The sequence below is a fragment of the Strix uralensis genome, chromosome 2 (genome assembly GCF_047716275.1).
Source record: "Strix uralensis isolate ZFMK-TIS-50842 chromosome 2, bStrUra1, whole genome shotgun sequence".
Classification (NCBI taxonomy): Eukaryota; Metazoa; Chordata; class Aves; order Strigiformes; family Strigidae; genus Strix; species Strix uralensis.
Window position 1 is genome coordinate 68,273,776 of NC_133973.1, and position 25,231 is coordinate 68,299,006.

Consider the following 25,231-nt stretch of genomic DNA (forward strand, 5'->3'; position numbering starts at 1 on the left):
CTTGATGAAAGACTTTCTCTGCTGGATGTATGCATCAGGCCCTTTATGTGATCCGAGGTGAAAAGCCAAAAGCAGCAGTGAAAGCAGAACCTGCAGCTTGTTGCAGTGCCCCTGAGCTCCGGTGGTAGCTGGTGGTGGGAGGCAGAAGTTTGCACTTTTTTCAGTTTAGAATTGTATGTATTATGTTCTGAAGTTTGTCTTACGTGAATAATATATTAGGGTGGATTATTTAAAGGATTTTCTGCTTCAAGAGTTTGAAACAAACATATAATGGAAACCATGATGTGTCCTACCTTTCAGCAAATTTTTCTAATATGATGGTTAAAGTAAAATGTTGCAAGGCCGAAGGTGTAGAGAAATCTTGCCGGTTTTAGGCCATGTTGAAAGAATAAATTTGTTCTTTGTATTGTATTAGAAGTTTTGTGTAATATATACTTCTCTCCCCCCACTCCCCATGCAGAATGTGTGTGTGCTTGGAGGTACAATTTGACATTTACAGATTGCAGAACGAACCTTTATTTTAGTCATAATTATGTTCTGAAAAGATAAAAGGATTGCCTTAGCTCAATGTGGCTTCACATACCGGTGTCTTTGGTGGTATTACTTCCCTCAGCTGTCGCCTCGAGGACCCTTGGTTTTGCCCCTCTCTGAGCCAGTTATGTTTCAACATGTAATCATGTTTGGCCTTAGAGCAAGCCTAAAAATTAGTTCCCAAGGTAGTTTCATTGTTCTCTATTAAAGAGTCACCCTATTGCCAGCAGCTCTTCCTACACCCTGTTCCAGCCATAGAGGCAGAGCCTTTTGCTCTCTTAGCGTTAAAAGTTTGTCTGAACCCTCAACTCTCTTGATGTTTCATTTTTTCCATAGAATAAAATCCTCTAAGCAATCTGCTAATTATGTCTCTTCTTCCGAGGCAGTGAAAACAGAGTATGTTGGGGTTTTGTTTGTTTGTTTGTTTTTTTCAAGTAGTGTCTTGTATTGGATTTCTTGTCTTGTGTTCCCTTCTGTCCTCCTTTCCCTCAGGTTCCTGGGAGGACCGATGTCCGCTGGAGCAGAGGAACTGGGGGCCATAGTGTGGGTCTCCACACTGCACTCTGCTGCCTGGGTTGGACCCTTCCCATAAGCATGTGATTTTGGGGGGATGAGGTAACCGCAGTTCTTCAGAAAATGTGGTCTCTGTGCACTCTGTGTACTGTCCTCTCCTTTAGCTTCACATCCTAGCTCATGGACGTGGTAGTAGAGAAGAAACAGTTGACAGTATCTGATTTTGAGGTTTTGTTTGGTGTGTATAGCTGGGTCACCCTTCTAAAGACCAAGCTAAGATGGCTGGCAAAAATCAATAGCCTGTGTATGTACTCTTGGGGACACCATTTTCTGAAGAATTCCAGTGACTCAAAGGACAAGCGATTTTTCTACATTGAAGTAACAGCAGCTGCTCTTTCTACCGTTTTAGCATCATCGGGGAATTCTTCTCGTTTAGATGTGGGTATTTCCTTCAATATGCATCCCCAAATAATTCTTTCAATATTACTGGATCTCTCTTTTTTTGAGGCCTTGGGCTGTCTTAACATTTAATCTTCCAGGGTCTTTTGGAGTATTAATTTGCTTCTTTTTCCCTGCGTGGTCCCACTTGGGTTCCATTGCTTTCTGTTTTTCAGGTTTTTTGAAGACCTGAACAACAGGTGGATATTCTGTGACATGTTTTCATATCATGCAAACAAAATTTCTATATTACCATTCATGCCAAAAAAAAATGGGCTTTGTCTTAGAATGTACAAGAGGAGATTTCCATCCTTTCTCTGAGTCTCAAAAACGTTTGGCTTTGTTTTGTGAAGTGCGTCCATAAAGCAGGAATCAAGAGGAGTGCAATGTATGCAGACAGACAGCATAAACATGCTATGTGAGAGAAAATGCCCAGCGCTGTTGTTTTTAAGGAGGATTCCAGTGGCAGAGATGGCTTTCTTTGAGAGTCACTTCAGTGGTAAACATGATTGTTTACTGGCAAGTAGTTTTTGTGGTCTCAGCAAACAGATTTGGACAGACACTGCTCTTAACGTGAATGGGTGGTCAGGTTGGCTAGGTGAACATTCAGGGGTGCTCTTTCTACTAGGTGACTATTTGTGGCTGTATTTTCCACCAGAAAAATTGATTTAGGGCTTTGTCTGTAGACCATCCTAAACTATACACAATGATTGCCATCACTCCTGTTTAGCAGTCTTTGGAACCTTGTAAATGAAAGAAAATGGAAAGTGAAAGAAAAGGAGAGGGAAATTGTATTCAGATGTAGCCAAAATGCCATTGTTCTTGTACATAGGCTCTACCAATTTACAAACCTGTAAGATACTTTTTAATTGTTCATTCAGGAAGCTGTTCTCCAGAACAGGAGCTAAATTTACTACTAAATTACTTACTAATTCATTCCTAAGTTTTAATCTAGAGAAGAAATCGTTTTAGTTTGTGTGTAAGTTGTGGGGTTTTATGTTTTGGCTGTGAGGGCCAAACCTCAGAGGAGACAGGCTGTTTTGTTAAGCAAGCCATTTTCCCCTGTTACTTCCGCTTCAGTGACAGGGAGTCTGGTTTTGCATATGTAGTTGCAAATGACCTGAGAGCCCTCGATTAATGAAGCTATGGGCATTGCAATTCAGAGAGAAAGTTAGTAAAGAAAAGGTGGTATTTACTTTGCTTTCCTTTCCTAAAAGGACCTTTGAATGAAATTGCAGTGTCTATGACAGGCTTCTAAGGAGTTCTGAAGTTTACAAAGAAAAAAGTAATAAACACTTTGGATTTTCTTGTAACATGGTATTTAATGTTTGAAAACGTTAGTATGTATAGCATTGTCATTCTGACCTTACAGTAGAATTACTAAGGCTTTACACCATGCTTAGTGTTGGTATGGACCAACTGGAATAAAACACTATAACCTCAAAGAGTAGCTGGCTATGTTACATTCAGGAGGGGCTATCTTGAGCTTTTTGATGCTGAGAGATTGTCCTTTAGTCAGTATTTGCATCATTGTCCTCTAATGCATTTCTTTGAGTTGAGGGGCTGTGTAATTACTGCTTTGTAATGTATCTGTTCAGGTTTGGGCTTGATGATCTGAACTTCAATCTGTATTTGTAACACCTATTAAGCCTCCCATTTTCGTGCACAGAATTGAGAGCAAATTTGAGCAAACAAGAAGTGAAAAGACCAAGTTAGTACTATAATTGCCCATATACAAAATAGAATGATTCCATCTCAGTTACCTGCAAGAGTCTTTAAACCAGAGGGTCATCATCTTACGTTTGGGGTAGTCTACTTTGTACTTGCTCTATTATTTATTTTTTAAAAAATAAAAAAATGAGTGGCTTCCGGATTTGTATCCTGAGCTGTCCCTTACACCTCTCTTCATATAAATGTGAGGTGGCTTTCCATCAAATGCTAGAGTAGGAAAGGGTACATAAACTGTTGCATACTTACTGAGGGACAGGAGCATCTATTGGGGTAGACAGTTTGGAGCACCTCACGCATATTAGGGATTTCTTTGTCAATATTCTGTTAGTGTTTGTGAGGGAGAGGCAAAACACGGTGTATTGCTTTCCTTCTGTACATCAAGGTAACAGAAAGCACTGGTGGTAAGTCCTACAGGGCTACTGTGTCTTCTCTCCATACCTTACAAATCTGTTCTTAGAATGATAAGGCTGCCTTAGGTTTAAGGTAGTCCTGGTCATTTTTTCTTATCAGGGCATCCTACAAAATCAAGAGAGCATCATTAATAAGATTACAAAGTAGGTTGAAATATCTTTTTATTATCTCTGTTTGAAAGCAAAGACTAAGTATTTAAAGCAAGCTGTCTTCAATTTAAATTTGTAGACAGAAATTGGAACCATAGATCTTGAGAAACCCCCATCATTTTATATGCCTTCTATTTTGAGACTGAGACAGCTGTTTTTCTATTCCATAGAGGATTTAAAATCCCAAGGCCATTTTAAATTTGCCTAGTAAAACTTCATCTACTTCACTTTTCCATTGGGGTAAGAACATACATGAGGAAGTTGATGGAAGCCTTTGGACCATGTGTTTGATGCCTTTGGAAAACTCTGTCCACGTACATCCCTGTATTACATCTTTTGTTTTAACCTCTTTGTCTAAAGTGCTCTGGGTGCAGGAAACTCATTATCTGGAATTTGAACGTACTTTTCCTGGTAACAGATAAGCTTGTTTAACACAGTCTAAATTATAAAAATTACTGAAGTAGTTGTTTTTAGTACAGTTGTTGAGTTGATTTCTTTATGGAAGCCTCCATACCAAATAGTGTTTGACGTACGGGAAAGTTTGACACTACTTTTTCCTGTGTTTGAAAAACACAGTGGTAGAGCAGCGTGGTTGTCGAAATGTCAGAATTTCACTTTGACATTTAAAAAAGAGTTTCCATTTTCTGATTTGTTCTAGTGTGGCTTTTTTGATATTGAGCTTCTTGGAGATACAAAAAGTCATTAACAGAGCATGTAAGGTTTCATTTCTGTATCACAAATGCAGTTGAAGATTTCTGGCATTTGTAGTAGTGTCCTTTAAAGAGTGCTGTTGATGGAGGTGTTGCTTCTAAAATACTATCCCATATGGATCTTGGCCTTTGAATGTTCACTTGGAAACTGGACATGTGGGTGGAAGGGGAGAAGAAGGTGTGGGAGGTTGCAGACTAAAAATGTGCAGAAATGCTTGGTTTTTCTTTCTGTGTAACAGAAAAAACTTCAGTCTGTTTAATTCCTTTTTAATAAAGAAGCGAAGACAAGTTAATTTAAAATTATAAAAATAATAATAATACTAAAAAACATAAAGCTAAATGGATGCCTGATCTGGATGTTCTAGCTATCAAGAAGTTATGTGTTTATCTCTGTATTGGGTGAATGAATTACTTAATTTACATAGTTTAATGTTTTTTCTTAAGAATTTTCCTGAAAAGTTAATTATTTCTTTCTTAACAGAATTTTTTTTTGTTTTAAAAAACACTGTGCACTTTGCATACTTATTAACTGTACACATTAATATGCGATATAATTCAGAGCCTTAGTATTAGGAGATGAATAACTTGGTAAACAGAAAAGGATTTTTTTTTTTAACTGCATATGTGTGAAGCCAGATGGAATTGCAATTCTATTAAAATGCACAAAAGAAATAATGATTTTAAGTATCCTAAATAAAAATTAGCCAAAATGTTGAATAAATGTTACCTCTAAATAAAAATGGACAACTTGCTTGTTTGTACTGCATCTAACACAAAATACTTGATTAGTAAATTAAATTACAATTTCTAGTAATCTTGTCTTTGAAGTTTTTTAGAACTAGGAGAGCTGTTCTGTAAAATTTGGTTTTATATTTGGGGGAACTAAAACATTTCCATCTCAGCTGAAATTGATTTCTTAACTTTTTATGTAAGTCCCTAAACAGAAATGATTTTTAAAATACTTTTCTAACTCTTTCAGAGATGAGGAGTATTATTCAGTATTTGAACAAGCTCTTGCTCTAGGTATTTATACTGGGAGTGCTCCCAGCTCATTTGTTAGACTTCCTTAAACTCATCAGCCTCAAACTTGTTTTGCTTGAATGTTTCAGCTGTTTAATGGAAGTTCTCTTAATAAATTATAATAATGTTAACTTTTTCAGCTCTGGAGTGCCTTGTTTCAATTTTAACTATAATGGGTTTATTTTTAAAGAAGAAAAACATTATTTAAAAAATCTGATTAAGATGAAAACATTTCAATAAAAAACATACTGGTCTTTGTGGTGGCTTCTATGTTCTTTTTTTTTTTTTTTTTTTTTTACCATAAAGCAAGTATTGTGTAAGGCATTTCAGTCTAGAAGGAGGGTACACAAATCGAGACGCACTAAAATTTGTATGAAAAATTTTACAAGTATCTGCTTTGGGTTTTTTTTTTAATTCAGAGAAGAATGACCAATAATGTAAAGAAATTTCAGTTACTGGGTAATTTGCACTGCTAGTGAAAGATCCTTTTTAAAATTATTTTTCCCATAAATAAATTTTCGAATACTCATTCATGTTATGCTTAAAACCCATACTTTGACAGCCTGCGTGAGAGTTGCGGCAGCATGGGTAAGATTTAAGGCATAAAATGAAGGAACTGTCTCCCAGAATTTTCTCCTTTCTTCTCCTCTTTTCAATACCTTTGTTTTTATATATTAGTTTAATACCGGCTAGCTGCGAACTCCAGTGTTGTAGTTGAGCATTGTGCTGAAAGGCGTTGCCATCTAGTGCAAACTGGGAAGTTGGGCAAGAGTGTTATCACATGCGAGGAGGGGGGTGCTCAGCCCCACAAACCACAACCCCAGCACCACGGCGCTCCTGCTAACCCATCAAAATCAGCCTGGCGTTGTGTTTGTCTCACTAAAATCATGCCAATTAGTCAGCTTTTGACTGAACTGTGCATCATGGCTTGATTTTTGAGTACTAACCTGATTGCAGAGCAAGTCTCTTTGGGGAAGGCATGGCTGGTTTGGGCAGTTTGGGGGCTGGTGGGGTGCCAGGAGGTGGAAAGGCAGGGATCCTCACTAGCCCTGCCTGCCTTTCCAAGTGGGCAGAGCATCATGTTTCTGTTTCTGGAGGATTTAACAAATAAAAAAATATCTACAAAATTTAGTTTAGAGACATAAAAATTAAATACACCTTTTTTTATCCACCTTTGGTTTTGACTGTACATAAGTGTGCTTCTAATTCAGCATTAGTATCAGTTCCTGTGTTTTGACTAGGTGATACAGCATAATTTAGTTTTTTAATTGAGAAAAATCTTGTTGTATTTGTAAATAGACTATGAAAGAAAGTAGCTGGAAGTATTTGATATACTATTAATTCAATATATCTATTTGATGGCCCTTATCATACTTGAGTTAATTTTTTGCTGATTTACAGCTTTGTAATAATATATAATAACTGATGGAAAGCTAATTTCAAACATAAAAGGTTGAATACATGGCACAAAAATCAGTTCTGGCTTGTTATGAAATGGAATCTCTTAAGATATGTAAATACAGCAGTAAAAGAAAATATATAAAAAGTTGATTTTTCTAATCGCCACAGGGAGAGGGAAGGTAATAGCATTACTCAGCAGCATTTCTTACTACATTTCCAGCTGTATATTTAGAGTTAAAACTAGCTACTCCAAAACTGATACAGGATATTTGAAGGACACCATTTAGTAGAATCTTAATCACTTAAAGAGGAAGTAGTTTCCAAGAACTCCGTTGTATTGAGACACTTTTGTTGTTGGTTTTGCAGTGTTTTTTATAGTTTAAAGGTCACTTTCTAGGGGGGGAGGGTGTCCTTCTTTAATTGCTCTCAGTAGTTTAATAACAAGTTGTTGGAGGCTTCTTAAGCAGTTGTATCTGGCATATTTAGTGGCATAGTCTCATTTCATTGTGTTCTGGATTGAGGAATTTTCTTTTGGAAATTATTTAGTGTTGTCTTTATGATTTCTCAAAGCAGTACAGTTTTCTTGTGTTGCACCTTCTGTTGCCTTTTTATTTTGTTCTGTGAATTTGATTTGATGTGCAGCTGTGCTACAGAAAATATTTTTCCTCCTGATTTATGTGTTAAAATTAGAGAGGGTTTTAAAACAGATAAGTTGGGAGAATTCAGATGACACTAGTTTCACTTGCCAACTGTTTCTCAGAAATTGTCTTTGGGTATTGACTGACTACTTCTTATATATAGAAGATGGGGAAATGGAAAAGTCAGTAACCTGTATCAAATAAACTTAAAATTCCTTTAGAAAAGAAATGCAACTGTATTTAGTCTATTCAAAGTTGTTACATGTGAGATGTAATAAATTTAGGGAGCAGTCTTAGGGAGGGGGATGCTAGACAATTTGACTGCAAATATCTTCAGTGTTTAGTGCATGTTATTCTTAAATAGAACTGAATAAAACATATGTGAGTATGGATAAGCCTGTGGAGATGCATTGTATAGCCACATCGGTGAATCTGTCCTTTCACCTCTGGGGATGAGCAAAAGTGGTTAGAATATAAAATGTGGTCACTCATCAGTTTCAGGCAAGGACACCAGCTCGCAGAAGCATGGAAGAACTCATCAAATAAGTCTTCCTAAACTTAGGAAAAGATACCTGGTTTGTTAATGGGCTTTTTCTAGTAAAGGTGGTATGTAATATAAACCATGATTAGCAAACAGAATGTGAATTTTTGCTTGTGGCAAAAAAATCCTTTTCTATACAAGTGTTATGTATATATTAAGATAAAGTTTTAAAGATAATTAAACTTGTTTATCCTAAGCACCAATATTCATAAAGATCGTAGCTCTGCAGCCTTGTTTCAGTGCCTTCACTGGAGACAGAAGGAGAGAGAAATCCTTCTTTTGGTTTTAGCAGGAGAAGGCTGGGCAGTCGGGACATCTGTGCTGACAGGTGGCCAAGCTTTGGGCTGGGAGCGTGGCCAGCATGGTGGACGACATAGGTAGGGGTAGGGGAACTGGCACTGTCACAGCATCAGGCCAAAGGGGAGTGACCAGAAGAAAATTCCACCACTTCGAGATTTGGGGTTGGGGGGAGATCAAGACATTTCCTGGGGGAACTTGGAGAAGCATGAGGTGGGAAGGCTGGAAGTGCTGCAGGGAGAAGGCACTGGAGGTGTGAGCCAGAGGACCTGGGGATACACTAGGAAGGCCATCGTGGGGACAAGCTGGTTACGAAAGGGTGCAAAGCTGGGGTTTGCACAATGGAGACTTAAGAGACAGGAAGCAAATTCATAGGAAGCTGGTCTTCCTTCGGCCTGCTGCTCGCAAAACAAGCTATTCTTTAGAGTCTCAACTGAGCGAGGAAAGGAAGAGAGCACGAAATAATGTTGGAGGCACGTTTGAGTCTCCCTAGGACTAACCTCGGAGCCAGAGGGTTTCTTTCACTCTGGAGAGGAGGATTTGCAGTGGATCCCTTCTCTGGAAATTATGCTAACCAGTTTTTTTATCTCAGCAATATATCCACCTAAAAAATTAAAGCTACTCACATCACTTGGCAACTTGTTTGTAAGAGAACTGGTTTAGTCTGGGTCAGCTGTAGGTTGTGAACAGTGTTACTTCCTATGAGACACCGTAACATAAAACAGGCTTTCTACTGCTTTGCAGTGGTTTTGCTCCCACTCTTTTCCCCTGCACTTGAAAGCTAATCCATTGCTTTAGGCTCCTCCTTACAACAACTAGTTGTATTACAAAGGATTACAGCTTCAGGTGAACTGTAACCAATGAGTCAGAATGGGAAAATACAGCTGTATTTCACTAGTAGATAAGTTTTCTTTAAAACAAAGACAATAAAAATGCCAAAATTATGTCTGCAATGACAAGTATATTTGACTCGTCCAAATGTGACTCCCAGAGTGCTTGCATGTTTTGTTTTCCCTGGAGTTCCTTACGTGGGTTTGATTCCATTCGGATATAAGAATGGGGATACCCTTGCAAATAGTAGTAAGTGAACATTTCTGTTAGTAGCGAGTAATGGCAGTGTTTATTTTTCCAGAGATGACTCATGTAGATTCTACTTTTTTTAAACAGAGTTGTGATTTTTGTCATAGATGCGTATGAAGCTTATAATTGTCCTAACTTTATTCTTGCTTAGCTGTAACCAGCCATCCTACTAAATTATATTTTTACACTTGTTTCCTAAGGAAGTGAAGCTTACACTAGTCATGCTGTCACAGTCAGCTGTCATCGTCCGTCCATCTGTCCACCCTTGATAACTCAGCCAATTTTAAGCAAACTTGACAGACTGGCAGAGATAAACGAACTAGTTTTGTCCAACTCAGTGCCTGGGAGGGTCATTGCTGGTGTACCTCACTGGAGGAGAAGCCAGAGCAATCCCAGCTCTTTGCTCAGTCCAGGAAGGGCTGAAAGACAGCGGGGTGCCAGGCACTGTGCTTGGCTGGCCAGTCCAACGAAGGTAGGGAGGACAACACCAGGGGAGATGGAGTATACTTTGCGGGCAGTTAGGAGATTGCAGTGGGGAGATGGAGGTATGAGAAGGACCTGGTGATGTAAAGGCAGTCATATGGTAAGGGGGCTTATTGTGGATCCTGCAGGAGATGGGGGAGGCAGAGGAGGAGTAATGTGGCAGGAGGTATAAGGAGAAAAACAGGAACAGATTTCCTTCGGTCTGCTCATGGAACAACTTGTTTCCTCTTCTGTCATAGACACAGTTATGAATATTGTAAACCTCACAGAAAAAAATGAGTGTTAGATAATGTTGTGCATGCCCTTTGCTGTGCTTGGCTGCAGATGGGTCTCTGCATAGTTACCTTGGTCAAACCGGCTGGAGAAACAGTCTTTGGTGCACATCACTGCTATTGCAAAAGGCTAATCATTACCATGCTATCAGCCTTAAAAAATTTGGATACATTAAATGTTAAGTTTAAACTGAAGAGCTCTGAGTGCCTTTATTGATAAAGAAAAAAAGTGAAGTTTCTATCTTTTTTTTTTTTCCTATGCTGTTGTGCTTGGATGATAACCTTTTGCTAAATGTTTAGACACCATTATCAGACTTCAGAATTTTTTTTTTTAGATTTGTTTCCTTTACCTGTTTGTCAACAATTTTTTTCTGTAGATACTTGTTTGTGGCATTCTCTTATCACACTACATCCCCATATCTCGCAGTTATCTCTGCACTCTGAGTTTCAACTAGTTTTCTCCTGGCCAGCTACTTCATCATCTGTTGGCTTTTTTTATTTTATTAGTTTTTCTGCTGTAACTCTAAGAAGTGATGCTGCATATCTCCATTACAAAGCACATCAGAACCTAAGATTTTAATCTGGAAGGTTCAATCTCAATGTAGAGTGAGAGTGAATCTATTGAAATACAGTTGTTTGTTTTCCATGAAGTTATAACAGGTAATTTCCCCCCTTTCATAACAGAATGACCCTTAAGTTGTGTTTGTTTATATCATCCTGATTTAATGCTCCTTAGTTCTGATACATCCTTGTCTTTTGGTTGAAAATGATCTCTAAACTGATGAAAATTTCCAGTCTTGGCAGAGATCAGAGCCTGGCCAGATTCTGATTAGCGCTTGCTTGGACACTTTTCCTGCAATTGTCTCCCTTAGTACAATAAGCTGCTCTCCCTCATTTTGCCTGAAAAGTGCAGCCACCAGCTCTCGGCTGAAATGATGTAGTTAGAATGACATTAGGATGTAAGCAGGCTCCAGCAGGAAGCAAGGAGCTCTTGAGGAAGGTCAGGAAACACTTTAGGATCATTGGAATTTTCTGCCATCTTCTGAGACCTTAAGACTGTATTGATTAATGTATTTAACCCTTCTAGTTAGCAATCCCTGCGTGGTCATGTGTGTGCTGTTTGCCTGCACTGTACAGCTAACCCTGTGAAATAAACCTGGTAGTTTTGCACTGAACAAACAGCTTTGCTGAATATATTAATTGTATATGTGTGTACATATATATTTAAAAAATGAACACACTTTTCAGCAGTGGAGCAGCCAGATTAAATAGTCCTGAATTCTTAAAAATGAAATAGCATGCTTCTCCTATCAGATTATTTGAAGAAACAAAACCAAAGTCCTATTTAATGTTTTTTCCATTCAACCTGCCATAATTGGCATGCACTCATTGTGTCTCAAGTGAATCTCTCACCTGCCAGCAAGGCTCTATCATGGAGAAAAGTACACAACCTCCTATTTCTGTGTTGGTTTTTGCTTTCTGTCACCTGCATGACATTCTGGGTGTTGCTTGGTTTGTGCTATACTAAGACTTCACCTTTTGTTTTCTCTTCAGAACTTTTATAAATGAATTTCACAAGAGAGGGCTACTTGTTCGCTTTATCTTTCTGTTTATATATAAGCTTAAGCAGTCCTTGCTGGAAAAGTTTGAAAAGTACACCAAGTGTGTTGTGCAGTTTTTCTTCTATATTTAAAACAGACATTATCATGGTTCCTCTAATTAAGAAAAAAAAAAGTTACGTCTTTAATGTTATTGTTGTTTCTTCTGTACATTGTATTTCATGCTATAATTAAAGCCACAACAGTACATGAGAATTTACAGATTATAGGGGAACGTATGCAAATGGTCTTCCTCACTGTCAGGTTTACGTGATGAAATGTAGATGAAAGAGGCGTGGATTTCAAAAGACGGTTTGTAGTTGGAAGGAGTTGCAGCTGTAGCTGCCTGGGGACTGACTGAAGAATGAAGAGAGCAAAATGTAATCTGCAGGGAAACTTAAGCTTTTATTGCTGTGCTAGTTTATTTTTGTAGATTTTCTTTTATGTTTTGCTTGAGCTAAATTAAAGTCATCACTAAAATTAAAAGGCATGATCGTTTGACTGGATTTTTAAGAGACATAACAGCAAGCTGTGCAACCGTTCCAGTGATTAGCTGTTCTCACAGTGAAGAAACCACTATTTTTAAGTGTGTTAAAACTCTGGTACTTCTGGGAAGGGAAGAGAGCCATTATCATGCAAATTGCTCCTTACCTAATGGTGCATTAGTTGGATGTTAATCTCTTAAAGGTGTTATGTTTCCTGACTATGTAGTGTTACAGAAGAGATCTCCATTTAGCAGTGTTGTTAAAGTGGCGGAGGAGTTTGCAGTCTCCGGACAAGCATTCCGAGTGACCACTTTACATTTCTCTCTTTAACAGGTTTGGGAAAAACCAAGAGAAAGACTAGTGCGAGAGACGCCTCACCCACTCCTAGCACAGACGCAGAATACCCGTCCAACGGCAGCAGTGCCGACCGGATTTACGATCTTAACATTCCAGCCTACGTGAAATTTGCCTACGTTGCAGAGAGGGAGGATGAACTGTCCCTCGTTAAAGGATCCCGAGTGATTGTCATGGAGAAGTGCAGCGATGGCTGGTGGAGAGGTAGCTACAATGGACAGATAGGCTGGTTTCCTTCGAACTATGTGGTAGAGGAGGTTGAGGAGGCAACTGCAGATTCACCCAGCTTTCTCAGCTTAAGGAAAGGCGCTTCCATGAGTAATGGCCAGGGCACCAAAGTACTCCACGTTGTTCAGACACTGTATCCATTCAGCTCCGTCACAGAAGAAGAGCTCAATTTTGAAAAAGGGGAAACGATGGAAGTCATTGAAAAGCCAGAGAATGACCCAGAGTGGTGGAAATGTAAAAATTCCAGAGGGCAAATTGGTCTTGTTCCTAAAAACTATGTAGTAATCGTTAGCGATGGTCCTACCATTAACACTTCCCATCCGCCACAGATAAGCTACACGGGACCATCTTCTACCGGACGGTTTGCTGGAAGAGAGTGGTATTACGGGAACGTTACCCGACACCAAGCAGAATGTGCCCTGAACGAAAGGGGAGTGGAAGGAGACTTCCTTGTTAGAGATAGTGAATCTTCGGTAAGTGGTTCTCAGCCCGGCAGGCTTTGTAATTCCTGATGCTTGGGTTAGCAAGCGTGACAGTTAATAGCTTCCCTATCTGTAGTAAAGGGCTTTTCACCCTTAAAGAAGCAAGCAGCGCTTCGGTGTTACCAACCCAGACTCTTACTGCTTGTGAGAATCGGTCTGTTACTGAAATGCAGTGACATTTACACTGAAGTTTAACCAGTGTTATCCAGAGTTTTTTAATTAGTGGACAAGCAAATAAATATTTCAGGTTTCGATTTGACTTTTCATGTGTTCCTCATATGCAATCCTCCTCAAATTTACAGCACTACAAGATGAAATAATTCTTGTGAATTGCAAATTCAGTTGTTACTTCGATTTTAAAGCTAATTTAAAATGGGATCTTTGCATTGGTCAGTTTTGTTCTGCTTTTAATTGAATAACAACATAGGTTCTTTAAACTACTGGTCAAAATCCCATTTTAATGTATTTATGCTCTACTTAAATTACTTAGGTTGACAGAGAGGGTCAAGTCAGCAACTCATACGCTTTGTAAATTGAGCCTTGATGACATCAGAGGGATATAAGTAATGCTGATTAGGGATCATTGAAATTCTGAAAGTCCAAATTTAAAATTACACTGAAAGGCCTTTCATGTATGCTGAGGCCAGAGAATTCGTAGTTTAAGCACTCAAAATTTAATTATCTGTTGACTGTGATTTTTTGAAAGATGGCAGGTTTTAATAATTCCCTAATACTTTATTCAAAAGCTACCAAAAAAAATAATCTGAATTTGTGATTAGGGCTTTTCTGCAATTATTGCTTCAGTTGTAGGGCCATTTCATGAAGACAAATTGTTGTTTAGTAAATGTCTCTATCTGAGTATTTTGTTACTTCACATATAAATTCAAAATTGATATAATTATATTAGTTCAGTCTTCTAATTTGAGCATATGGTACTACTAAAATAAGTACACCTTATACAGCTACAGACATCTATCTATATGCCATATTTGTATCAGGTTTCACTGTGCCTATATTGTGGGCTATCCTGGTTTATAACATAGATTGCAAATAAAAACTAAAGCAGTATCAACTGCGTATAGGTTGAGCCATAATATGGTTTTTAAAAGATTTCTTGGCTCTAACTAATGTCTTCAGAAGGCTATGTTGATTGCATATATCACTTCTAGTTAGAACTTGTTATATGTGTTATCATAATTATCTCTAAACTGGGGGGAAACTTTTCCCATATACCATTCCTTGTGTAAAGGATTTCAGTAACTAGTCAGTAGTAGGTGAGTAGGTACTTGCTTTAAGTAAGGAGGAGAATTAAGCTTGAGCTCCAATCTGGAAGTAAGATCCTTTTAGCTCCCGATACTTTTTTGGAAATATGTTTCACATTTCATTTACTGATTCTATTCTTCCTAAGATACAATTTCAGCTACTCAGAAGAGGTCCCAAAATGAAGTCAAAATCTGAAGTAGTATTGAGGCAGGTTTGATAGGTAGTGCATACTAAAGGATACTCTTTAGTGAACAAGCACTAAATGTTTCAGGCTTCAATTTGACTTTTCATGTGTTCCTCATATGCAGTACTAAAATTTGGGATTGGCTGGCATGTTGGCTCTTGGTGGGGGAGATGTACAGAGGCATCTAGTGACAGCAGCACAACAGCTGAAAGACAAGGAAATTGCTATTCTATACGATTTTCTAAATCCAAATAAAAATTTGCATTCTGATTTTTGGAAAACATTAGTAGCTTATTATTATTATTGAAGTTAGGACTCTTGCTATTCCCTGAAATTTTTACGTTGTGTGTAACATTATTGACAAAATACAATTCTGTAATAGTCCCAAATATTTTTTTTTTTTACTGAATGCAGTATTGTCTGATTAAATTTCAGGCATCTTCCTGTGGTGGATTTTTTTGCAGAAGGCACAATAGCTGTCAAACTACCTTTTCTCTGAAGCTCTGTGCTATTTTTGTTCTTACTTAACTGTAATCACTAAACGAAGGCAAATGCAAATAAACCAGAGGAGAAGAGGAAGAAAAACAGAGATGTAGAAAACATGACTGACTTACAGAGGCTGGGAGGAATCAAGTTTGTTTGGTCAACAGAAGAAAAGACTGAGGGTGGGGTATACAGTCTTCTAGAGGAATATGGTAATCATTAAATTACAGTAGTTCAGCTGTCTCTTCAAGGTGGCATCCTGTCTGACAGGGGCAGGCAGGTGTACTGGGTGCAGCATACCCTTGGTGTGTCCGTCCAGCAGATAGAAGCTCACTTTCAGAGCTTGATGCTGCATATTGGGTTATCCTGAGACAGTAGCTATCAATTTCCTTCAGTCTTTTGAGAAAGTGCCAGAAGGAGAGTTTGAAAATGAATATGTTACTTAAAATACAAAAATGCACAGCCATTTCTCAGCGCATGCCATGTCACAGTAACCACTGTGCTACAGCTCCTTTCTTTGCTCTTAAGAGTCTGCCTCTGGAGTAAACTAATTTCCTTGACAGGACACAGTAACCTTTTAATTTAATATGACATTGTAACACTAAACACACTTGTATTCAAAGCAGTTTCAGATTTGCTGCCTGCATTGTTGCTGTGGAAATTGTTGCTTGTGGAGCACAAAAAGATTCATTCAGAATGTGATCTTCAAGTTGTTTCCAGCATCTAACACTTTCACTGGAATCCCAGAAAATTTACTCAATTCATATTGCAGCAAGTTTTTTGCAAACATGCAAAAAAAAAAAAAAAAAGTGCTGAATTGAGGAACTTTTTTTTTCTCTTTCTAATCCTGATCTGGTCTCTCAGATCCTGTATTTGGGGTTTTTTTGAGCGATGAGAAAAACTATAGTTATGCATGTAATGCCTCCTTTGTCTTAGCACTACTTGAGAGTTTTAGTTTTTATTAGGTTTAAAGAAATATTTTATTACATCTCAAACTTTTGTCTGCCCTAGTCTTTATATATCATACCATCATATAATTTGTTTCTGTGTGTGAATTATAAAAACATTGGGATTGCTAGTTTGGTTTGGTGTTTGGTTGTGTTTGTTTTTTCTGAAGTGCCAGGAGTGATATAATAAACAAATGGGCATGCTTGATAACATTGGGAAACAGATCATAAAAGATCTATTTCAAGCTTACTATGTATGGAACAAAAAAAGATTTTAGAAATAACTCTTAAATTCTTGACAGTTGCCGCTTTTCACATGCGTGACTACAGAGGCTGTTCACGCTGTGGCAAAAAGTCACCAGGAGTGTGCTTATGATCAGAGCAAAAGATCTTGATTAGAGAGACCAGACTGGACAGAGCGAAGTTGTCAACTCTCCAGTTTGCTCATCTTTCCACCAGACCAACACTTCCCATTACATTGTGTTATGACTCACCTGTTAAAGCTGTGGATCCAGGGGTTATTCCTTTCTAAAAAAGCCCATAGATAAAACTGTGAGTCATCCTGCTAATCCCATGCCTGATTTTTGACCTGTTTTAGGATTTTCTATAGCCTTCCATCACCATAGTTACAAAAAGTCATCTGTATAAAATTTTTCTTTAGATTTCTTTGAGTTTTGCTCTTCTTACTGAGCTATGAAAAGCTCTCCTTGGATAGATGAAGGTTTGTATTATTCTGTATTGACTTGATGAGACTGTCATGTTTTTCCATTTCAAATTTTAGTAGTTGCAAGATTTTACAATGTTTCTCTAGATTTAACTTACCAGATGTTTGTCTCACAGCTAGATTCTTTTAGCCAAAAATATTCTCTTCAGTTACACTTAAATCTAAGGGATGCTGCCATAGTGGAGAATATCCCGAGATGAGCTCAGTCAGGTAGCTAGGAGCCTGATTATCTTCATTAATTGTGAAATACTGTTATTAGAACCATAAACTTGTTTGAACCATTTAAGCCCATAGTTTAGGTAACAGGCACAGTTACTTACTTATAACATTTTTGCCAACTCTGTTATACCTAGGTAGTGTCACCTTAGTTTTGGAGATGTAGAGGAGACTGAAGTGGAACATACCTAGTTAGAAATACTGCTTGATTTGTTTTTTTTGTTGCAGGCTGCTCAGTTGATAAAAACTGAAGGGTTTTTTTTGTCTTGTTTAAGTAGCACTCCTGAACAAATAATGCAGATTTAATCTATGCAGTCTCTGTACAGCCACTTCTTACCCTTTTTGAATTGCAGGCTCTTTAGCAGTCGGATTTTTCTTCTCTCTGTGTAGTACCTAACACAAGACAAACAAGTCTTGTCTGACACCTTTGGCCTGGGTTGTGTAGGTGATCGTCATGCTTTGAAGATCTAAGATTCCACTGAAGAGAGAAGAAAATTTGGAAGGAAGAGGGGGGTTTCTGTTCAGATCCACCCTGGGAAACTGTGGTTGCTAGTGCTGTAGCTAACAGGAAGCAGTAATAGGTTGTGACCGGTGACCAGAGAGGGCCACCACACCACAGCTCTAGCTTCTGAGCAGTCTCTACCACAGACACCCTTAGGCTTCAAAGGGAGCTTCTGTCAGGACTTGCAGTCCCCTTGCACTTCGCTATGAGTGGGTGCAAAACTGTTGATCAAACAAACACCACTGCTTCATAACCCTACAATGTCTTCCAGTGAAGCAGAGATGATGTTATTTTTCTCATACCAATTCTGTTTATTAGCATGAATGAACTATGCAATTTTTTGGACAATTTCAGGAGCAATTATTCATTAGGAAGTAATGGCTACCTTCTGACAATAGTGTCACAGTTACCAAATTATAGTAACTGATCGTAAATGGGGTTGCAGGGTATCGTATTAAGATGATACTGATGATTGCAGATGTATTGAGATGATATTGAGGATTATAGGCGCGACTGGATTTGTGTCAGTCCTTTGAGATCGTGTTTAGCTTCTGTGCTCTTTGTCCAGCAATAGTGATAGCAGAGGGAGGACGCACAGACTGAGAGAGTTTGTGTGCTTTTTGAGGTGCTAATTCTGCAGCGTTCAGGGTGTCCTATATTTTTCTGGGGTTTTAATCCTGCAAGTGTTGGATAGAAGCAATGAAATGTGGCAACTGTTCAAAAACTGAAGTATTTGTCATGTTCTCTGACATGCTGTGATTGAGTACAGCAGAGAGGAGGAGAAAGTTTATCTTTAAAAACGGGCTTAAGGAAATATTCTGGTGCTTTATTTTAAATGGAAGAATAGAAATCTTATTAGAGCTGTATTTGAAGATCGATGGAGCCAATTCATGTTTCTGACCTGCATAATGCTGATTTTGGAACATAGTGAGCATTACATAGAGAGGAAGGGCATTTGTTTATATCTAAATGAAGTGGAAGGGGTAGAAAAAGGAATTTTTAACCCTCCCAGATGTTCTGTCCAGCCTGACCTTAGACCTTCAAGCTATGACTTGTTTTTTTGGCTGGGTGACTCAGGAGGAGGAGGAGTGAGGGAGAACCTGGGTATGGGAATGGAAGGAGTTGGGGAGCTCCAGGGCAGGCTCACAGGTGGGAGCTTGAAGGTTCTAGAATAGTCTGAAGAATGAGTGCAGGAGAATATCTTCCATGGAGGAAGGGCATTGCAAAGTGGAAGTGGATTGAAAGGAAAAAACCTAAGTTACAGCATCAAGTTAAAAGGTTTTCAGAGGGGAGTTATTTTTCCCAACATTGCCATTTATGATAAAATTGTATTGTTTTGTTCTCAAATGGGGATTGTAAAGAGGGAACCTTCTTTCCTGATTTCAGTTGTTTTTCCCTATATCACTTTAACTTGTCTTCATGATGAAGTTTTCCATCTTTTTTGAAAAGACTCATGAAGTTCCTTACCAAAGTAGTAGAATTAAAGGAATGTCTTCTTACCGGTTGTCTTTCACATGCTGTAGGCACCAGCTAGCCTGTGGTTATCTTAGTCATAATCAGCAGTTAAAATAAAGGAATCTGAAACAGTTCGAAGAAATCCTACGGCAGGACTGAAGACCTGCAGATGCATAACAGCTCATCTTCAATTTTCTGTCTTTAGAATTGATTTAACTTCAGGTTTAGGTTTTCCCAGTTATGACAGTACAGAAGTATTCACAGGTTCCCTACCATGAAGCTATGCTCTGAAATTCTGTTGCAGAATCAACAACTTCTCTATAGATTTCAGGGATTAAAGCTTACTTCTGATGTGCCTTTATTTGGTGTATGTGAGGCTTTTATTCCTGGAAAAGTTAGTGTGCAAACATCCAAATGTCGCAATTAATTTAAGAGGGCGAAGGGAGAAAAATTGGCCAGCAGTTGAAACAAAATAGCTTGAACAGTAAATAAAATAAACAGACTTGGAGCAAATCCAAGGAGGACAGCAGGGAACCAATTCAAGCTGCATCGAACCAACATACTTTGAAATGGTAATGTTAAGAGCAGTAGTTTATCTAGAGATTTTTTTTTTAAATAGTCCTTTTAACGATTTTACATGTTTATTAGAGTGGGAAAGAACCAAAATAAAAACAAATGCAAGTTCAGTTGCTTTTGTTATTTCTTCTTAAATCCTGTAGAAGTTACTATGCTGAGGCCAATAAAGGGTTTCAGGATTTTTTTCAACAGCTGTTCAAGCTCTTCCATCTCTTTGCACCGGATGATGGCTCTCAAAAGAGTTAGATCAGCCTTTCCGCTATTTTTTTTTTTTAATTAAATCAGATCACAAAAAGAATAAACTTTGTAACATATTCTGGAGAAAATAAGCGATAATGACTTCTATTTATGCATTAATCTAATTAGCAGTTCTGAGACTGGGAAGAATAGGTGGAAGAAGAATAATTCAGGAGAATGTTCATTCATTAAAGTTATAATTAAAATGGCAGGGAAGATATTTATTTGTAGATATTGTGTAGATCACAAAGATCTAAGTCTGGCCAGTGCCTGGGACACAGGGCAGGAGATCAGAGGTCTAAAGACCCATTCCAGCACCACTCTGTCTGTCATTAGCACATCCTTTCTGGTCTAAAGATAATGATTCTTAGCAGATACAAGGAGCTTTGAAAACTCATAATTTTGATGTGCTGAAAACAACTGTGCTTTGTCAGAAAATATTAAAAATTTGCTGAGCACAAAGTGATTATTTCACTTATTTTGAAACCTGTTCCTGTTCCTAAAACAAAAAAAAATGTTTGGTTCAGATTATGAACTTCCCATTTGTAATGTCTTCTATTTTAAATGAGGGCCTCTTGGTTACTGGTTTTTATTTGGCATAGGCATTGCCCATGGAAGCAGCGGAACTTAGTCAGCAAGACTTGATGTTGTGTTTTTGAATCCTAAGCCGCTAGTCTGTAAGTGCTCCCCTCAGTGCTGTCCTTGAAGAGACCCTGTGGGACCTGCCTGGGTAGCCTGTGTTTAGAACACAGCAATAAGCATGCTGCCCACAGCCCGTACCCTAAATTTCTGCTCCATAACTCCAGGGTCCCAGAGGTTCTGCAGAGCTCTGTTTGTGTGCACATGTGCTTTGTTACTGTTTAATGGCTGCTGCCATTTTGTTTAATGGCTGTGGAGAGATCTACTGAAACCGGTCCTAGGCCTGTATGGTTATGGCTGCCGGAGGGTTTGTCCACGCTATATTCAGGGCCTTAACCACAGCACAGTGTTGGTGCAGCCAGGTTAGCTTTAACCCAGTGGGGTGGGTGTTGGAGATAGGTCAGTCTTGGTGTGAGCTCTGTGCAGCCAGTTTGCAATGCTCCTGAGGCAGGGGTTTAATATCAGAGCTAGCTGGCTTAAAATAGTGGTTTTCAAACTTGGAGCTAGGGATGGATGACAGAGCACAAAACGTATCTTGGGTGGAGCACTGGAAACCCCAAAGATATGCTCTTATGCACATTTCTTTCTATCTGTTTCCCCCACCCTCCCCAGCTCTCTCCTTGGCAGTTACAGGGGGTGTTGCATGTATTTTGAGCCGGTGGCTTTGGAGCTGTTTGATACCAGAAGCAGACTTCCTGATCAAGCCTGCACTGACCTGGCTAAGGCCCAGTGGCACTGGATTGTAGATGGAAAAATTAATTCTCCTATGGGTGTTACATAAAATAATTTTTAAAGAAGTGATGCTTGTGGGCCTGAAACGTAGTGGCTCGAGGTAGAAGAGGGTTAGTCCAGGGATGTGGGGAGCTAGCTGCTGGCTTAAGCAGCTCAAGAGGGGAAGAGCTGGTCCCCAAAGCTCAGGTGTGAGCCTGGGAAGTTGGGTCAGAGCCAGATCAACAAGCACGGCCAGAGCTTTGTTTGCTCTGGGTAGGGCAGATGTAGTCAGAAGGGAAGGCAGAGAAGGCATTGATGCTAAAACAGGTGAGAGGGTGATGCAATGGATGAGACTTTGGGATAGGCAGAACATGGGGGATGCATAGGGCAGAGACCCACATCATTGCAGGAAAAGACAGCATGCCTGAGAAAATGCTGTCCTTTAGCTTACTTGGGTATGTACACAGTGCATATCTGACCCCCAACGCAGTGTAGAGGACTCCAGAGGCTGTGGTTTCATGAACCGAAGTCTGGTGACAGCAGTAACATCAGAAGGCTCCCTCAGTCTTACTTGGGTACATACTCAGTGTGTATGTGTCCCCCCAACGCAGTGTAGAGGACTGCAGGAAGCCTGTGGCTTCATGAACTGACGTCTGGTGACAGCAGTAATGACCAAGGGCTCCCTCTTCCCACTGCTTGGTCCTGTGCTGTGCCGCAGCTGTGTTCGAGGTTGTTTGTAAGGCGATGCTGTGAACCAGATAGTCCCTTGTGGGTTTGTTTAGCCTGGACGAGTTCAGGTTCACAGCGCTGGCCTGACCGAAGCAGCAGCATGGTGGAGGGAGGACCAAGGGACTGCAGGAAGGCTGTGTCTGAAGTCTGGCACGTGCCTTCAATGGTTTCTGCCTGAAGCTATGCCTTTAATGGGCAGAGTCCCTGCAGCAGTACCTCCAGAGTCACATCAGGCATTACTTATCTCCATTAAGTGCTTGCTACAAACTCTGGTGTGTGCTTTTTATTTTTTTATTATTCCATTTTCCTTCTGGCTGGTGACACCTGCCTCCAGCCACTTCTCGCAGGGCAAAAGCCTGTACTCCCATCTCCACGCCCCGCCGGGAGTGGTGGATGGCTAGAGATGGAGTTCAGCTGGAAGCGAGGGACAGTGTGTCCTTTCTACCCTCCTACAGTGGGCGGCATGTGGTGCAGAAAGTGGAATGGTCTCATTCTGGCTGTTTGGATGACAACACTCTCTTCTGATTGCCAAGATGAAGAAATTTATCATGTGAAATTTTTCTGTCCTGAATAACTTAATTAGTGTTAACATTTTGTCTTTTGTGGACGGTGGTTTGATGGTGAGATTTGTACTGTGTTTTTATTCTATAGCTTTATCTTTTTTTACAAAAAAGGTGTACTCAATAGGAGGAATTATTCCCCACACACGTGGTAATGAAGATAAAAGGTGAATGTGTTTTTGTCTTTTGCAATGCAAAGCAAGAACGGCCCTCTAGTGGTCACGGCTCTAAAAAAAGCCATATGGAGAATTTTCTTCATCTTACCCAAGCAATATTGCAATAATTGCTTTCTCCAGGACTCTCTAGCAAGGAAACTATACATTATGAAAGTTTTTCCCTTCTCCTTGACATTCTGGTGCTTCTAGATTGAGTAACTAAGATAATATTAGCAATTTAGTCATGTAATTGGCAACTTCAGACTGTGCATCTGGGGAGCTTTCACTTAACTGACTTAACTATGCACGTTAATAATGATGGCAATTATTTATTGAATAATAGACTATTGGGTTTCTTAAGTAGCTAAAGCACCGAGCTGTGGAACAAAGACTAGCATAAATTACCATCAACTGTATGACACAGCTTGTTCCTGAAACCACAAAATTACGCCTTCATTGTGTTCACTTTTATGTAATCCTTTTTTTTTCTTTTTGAATTCTTCTCAACAGCCCAGTGACTTCTCAGTATCTCTAAAGGCATCGGGGAAGAACAAACATTTCAAGGTGCAGCTCGTGGACAATGTCTATTGTATTGGGCAACGTCGCTTTAATACTATGGATGAGTTGGTGGAACACTACAAAAAGGCTCCCATCTTCACCAGTGAACACGGGGAAAAGCTATATCTTGTGAAAGCACTTCAGTGACGTTGAAGATGGACTTGGCCACCTGGGCCTCTTATAACTTACAAGCCTTAGGTCCTAAATTCACTTTTATAGAGCAGAGCAATATCTGAAGCAGGCTTAAGGAATAGGCTCTTTCTAAAGTGTTTGCTCTGTTGGTTGCTGTTTGTCCTTTTTTTTGTTTGCCTCTTTGTGTTCCAGTTCTGTTAATCTCTGACCACCTCTCTTCAGGTTGAGAGTTTCCCTTGGGTGGCCATGGCGAGCACTCACCTTCCTGGATGAGTTCAAAACTCCCCTCTCCTGTGTACGTTTACATAGTTAGCTCAGATCAAGGAGGGGTGTTTTCAATTCAAACCAGTGTTAATCTGTTCGGATTGCTCACGCAGGCAGAACTCTCCATTCAGAGACATCGGGCACAGTTTGAATGCACTGAAGCTGCAGCTACTTAAGTGAGAGAGAGTAGACATAACAGTTGTGGCTGTGAGTTCTGTAGCTATATCGCTTACCGAGTAGTATATTACAAAAACTCCTAGTTCCTAGAAGCACTCTTTACACTGTACTCTGCTATTACATTGCCTCTCTGACTCTTTGTAAAGAGTACACTAATTAAAGCATTTTGTAATAGTACTTCTTAAACTACTATGGTAAGATAGTTTTCTTTTACTACAATCTAGTGTATTTTGGTCTGTAATTGCAACAAAGAGAAATTTTATTTGAAAGTTGATTACTAGAGAAAGAATCATTGAATTGTAAAGGCTGAATGTTTTGGTAATCTACAACCAAATGTGCCATCCACATAATGCTTTTTCCTCTTGCCCTTCTGCTTGTTTGAATTAAACGATTATGTATTTAATTCTCAAAGTAATATGTATCTGTAGCTGATTGTTGACACTAATACAGAAGATTAATAAAAACTGATCTTGGGATGGGGTGGGGTGGGCTACCAACACTATATATATATTTGCTTTACAGAAAGAAATCTTCAGGTTTTACAGAGGATGGTGTGGTTGGTAGGAAGAGACACACAGAATGTTTATGAAGAAAATGCATTTTTCTCTTTTCTTTACATTTAAACTCCTTTATGGTTTAAATATACAGTCTTTGGATGGCACATTCCTGAGATTGAAGAAGAGATCATGAGATCTCAAAATCTTGCATACTCAGTTTTTTGGATATTGTAATAAAAAAGGTATTATGTCATGATGGAGTACTGGATTTATCCTTGGGTGGTAGTCCTGGTGTTGCTTTAGCAAGGTAAAATAGAGTGAATAATTCATTTGTTTGTCTTGGAATTTATTTGGCCTAAAAAGAAAACTTCTGTGACTGCAGAGGACAGTTTGATATGAGGCAGTGTCTAATGAGCTCTGTGTTACTTTTTTCTGTGATAAGTAAGTCTGTTCATAGCTTTAATGAAAGCTGCAAGATGGAGCTGTTTCCTGGTACCTTTTTGCTATTAAAGCATGTCTTTACCTATTCGGTATTCCAGCCAGTGGTAGTACAACTACCTCTGTGCATAACTCTAGTGTAGGTTAAGTAGACACCAGCGTTGTCTGACTTGCTTTGGTGTAAATCATACCACTGCCAGGAGACTGCACTGGTACCTCTGTGAATGAATTGCAGTCTTGCTCAGACCCAAGAGGCATGTACTATTTTCCCACCACTCTTGAAATCTTATTTCTGTCCGGTTATCCGAATTGACAACTGTATTTGAATAATCAACTGTGGTTTCTGTATGTGCATTAACTAAAAATTGGGCAGTGACACTTCGGCTTGGTCCAGCTTAATGATGGAAGGCAGTGATTCAGGG

General features: G+C 39.2%; 1 protein-coding gene across 3 annotated transcripts in view; it reads left to right on the plus strand.

Moving 5' to 3' along the window:
* LOC141939427 (cytoplasmic protein NCK2) overlaps positions 1 to 25,231 on the plus strand; it is a 155,839-nt gene that overhangs the window by 63,339 nt on the left and 67,269 nt on the right. Inside the window, exons 4-5 of one of the 3 annotated variants that reach the window (XM_074859128.1) lie at positions 12,632 to 13,353; positions 23,254 to 24,624. In XM_074859128.1, the coding sequence (XP_074715229.1) occupies positions 12,632 to 13,353; positions 23,254 to 23,448 (917 nt within the window). In that variant the 3' untranslated portion in view covers positions 23,449 to 24,624. Of the gene's footprint in view, positions 1 to 12,114; positions 12,194 to 12,631; positions 13,354 to 23,253; positions 24,625 to 25,231 lie in introns of those variants that run through there. The other 2 variants (XM_074859127.1, XM_074859126.1) reach the window with 2 other exon arrangements.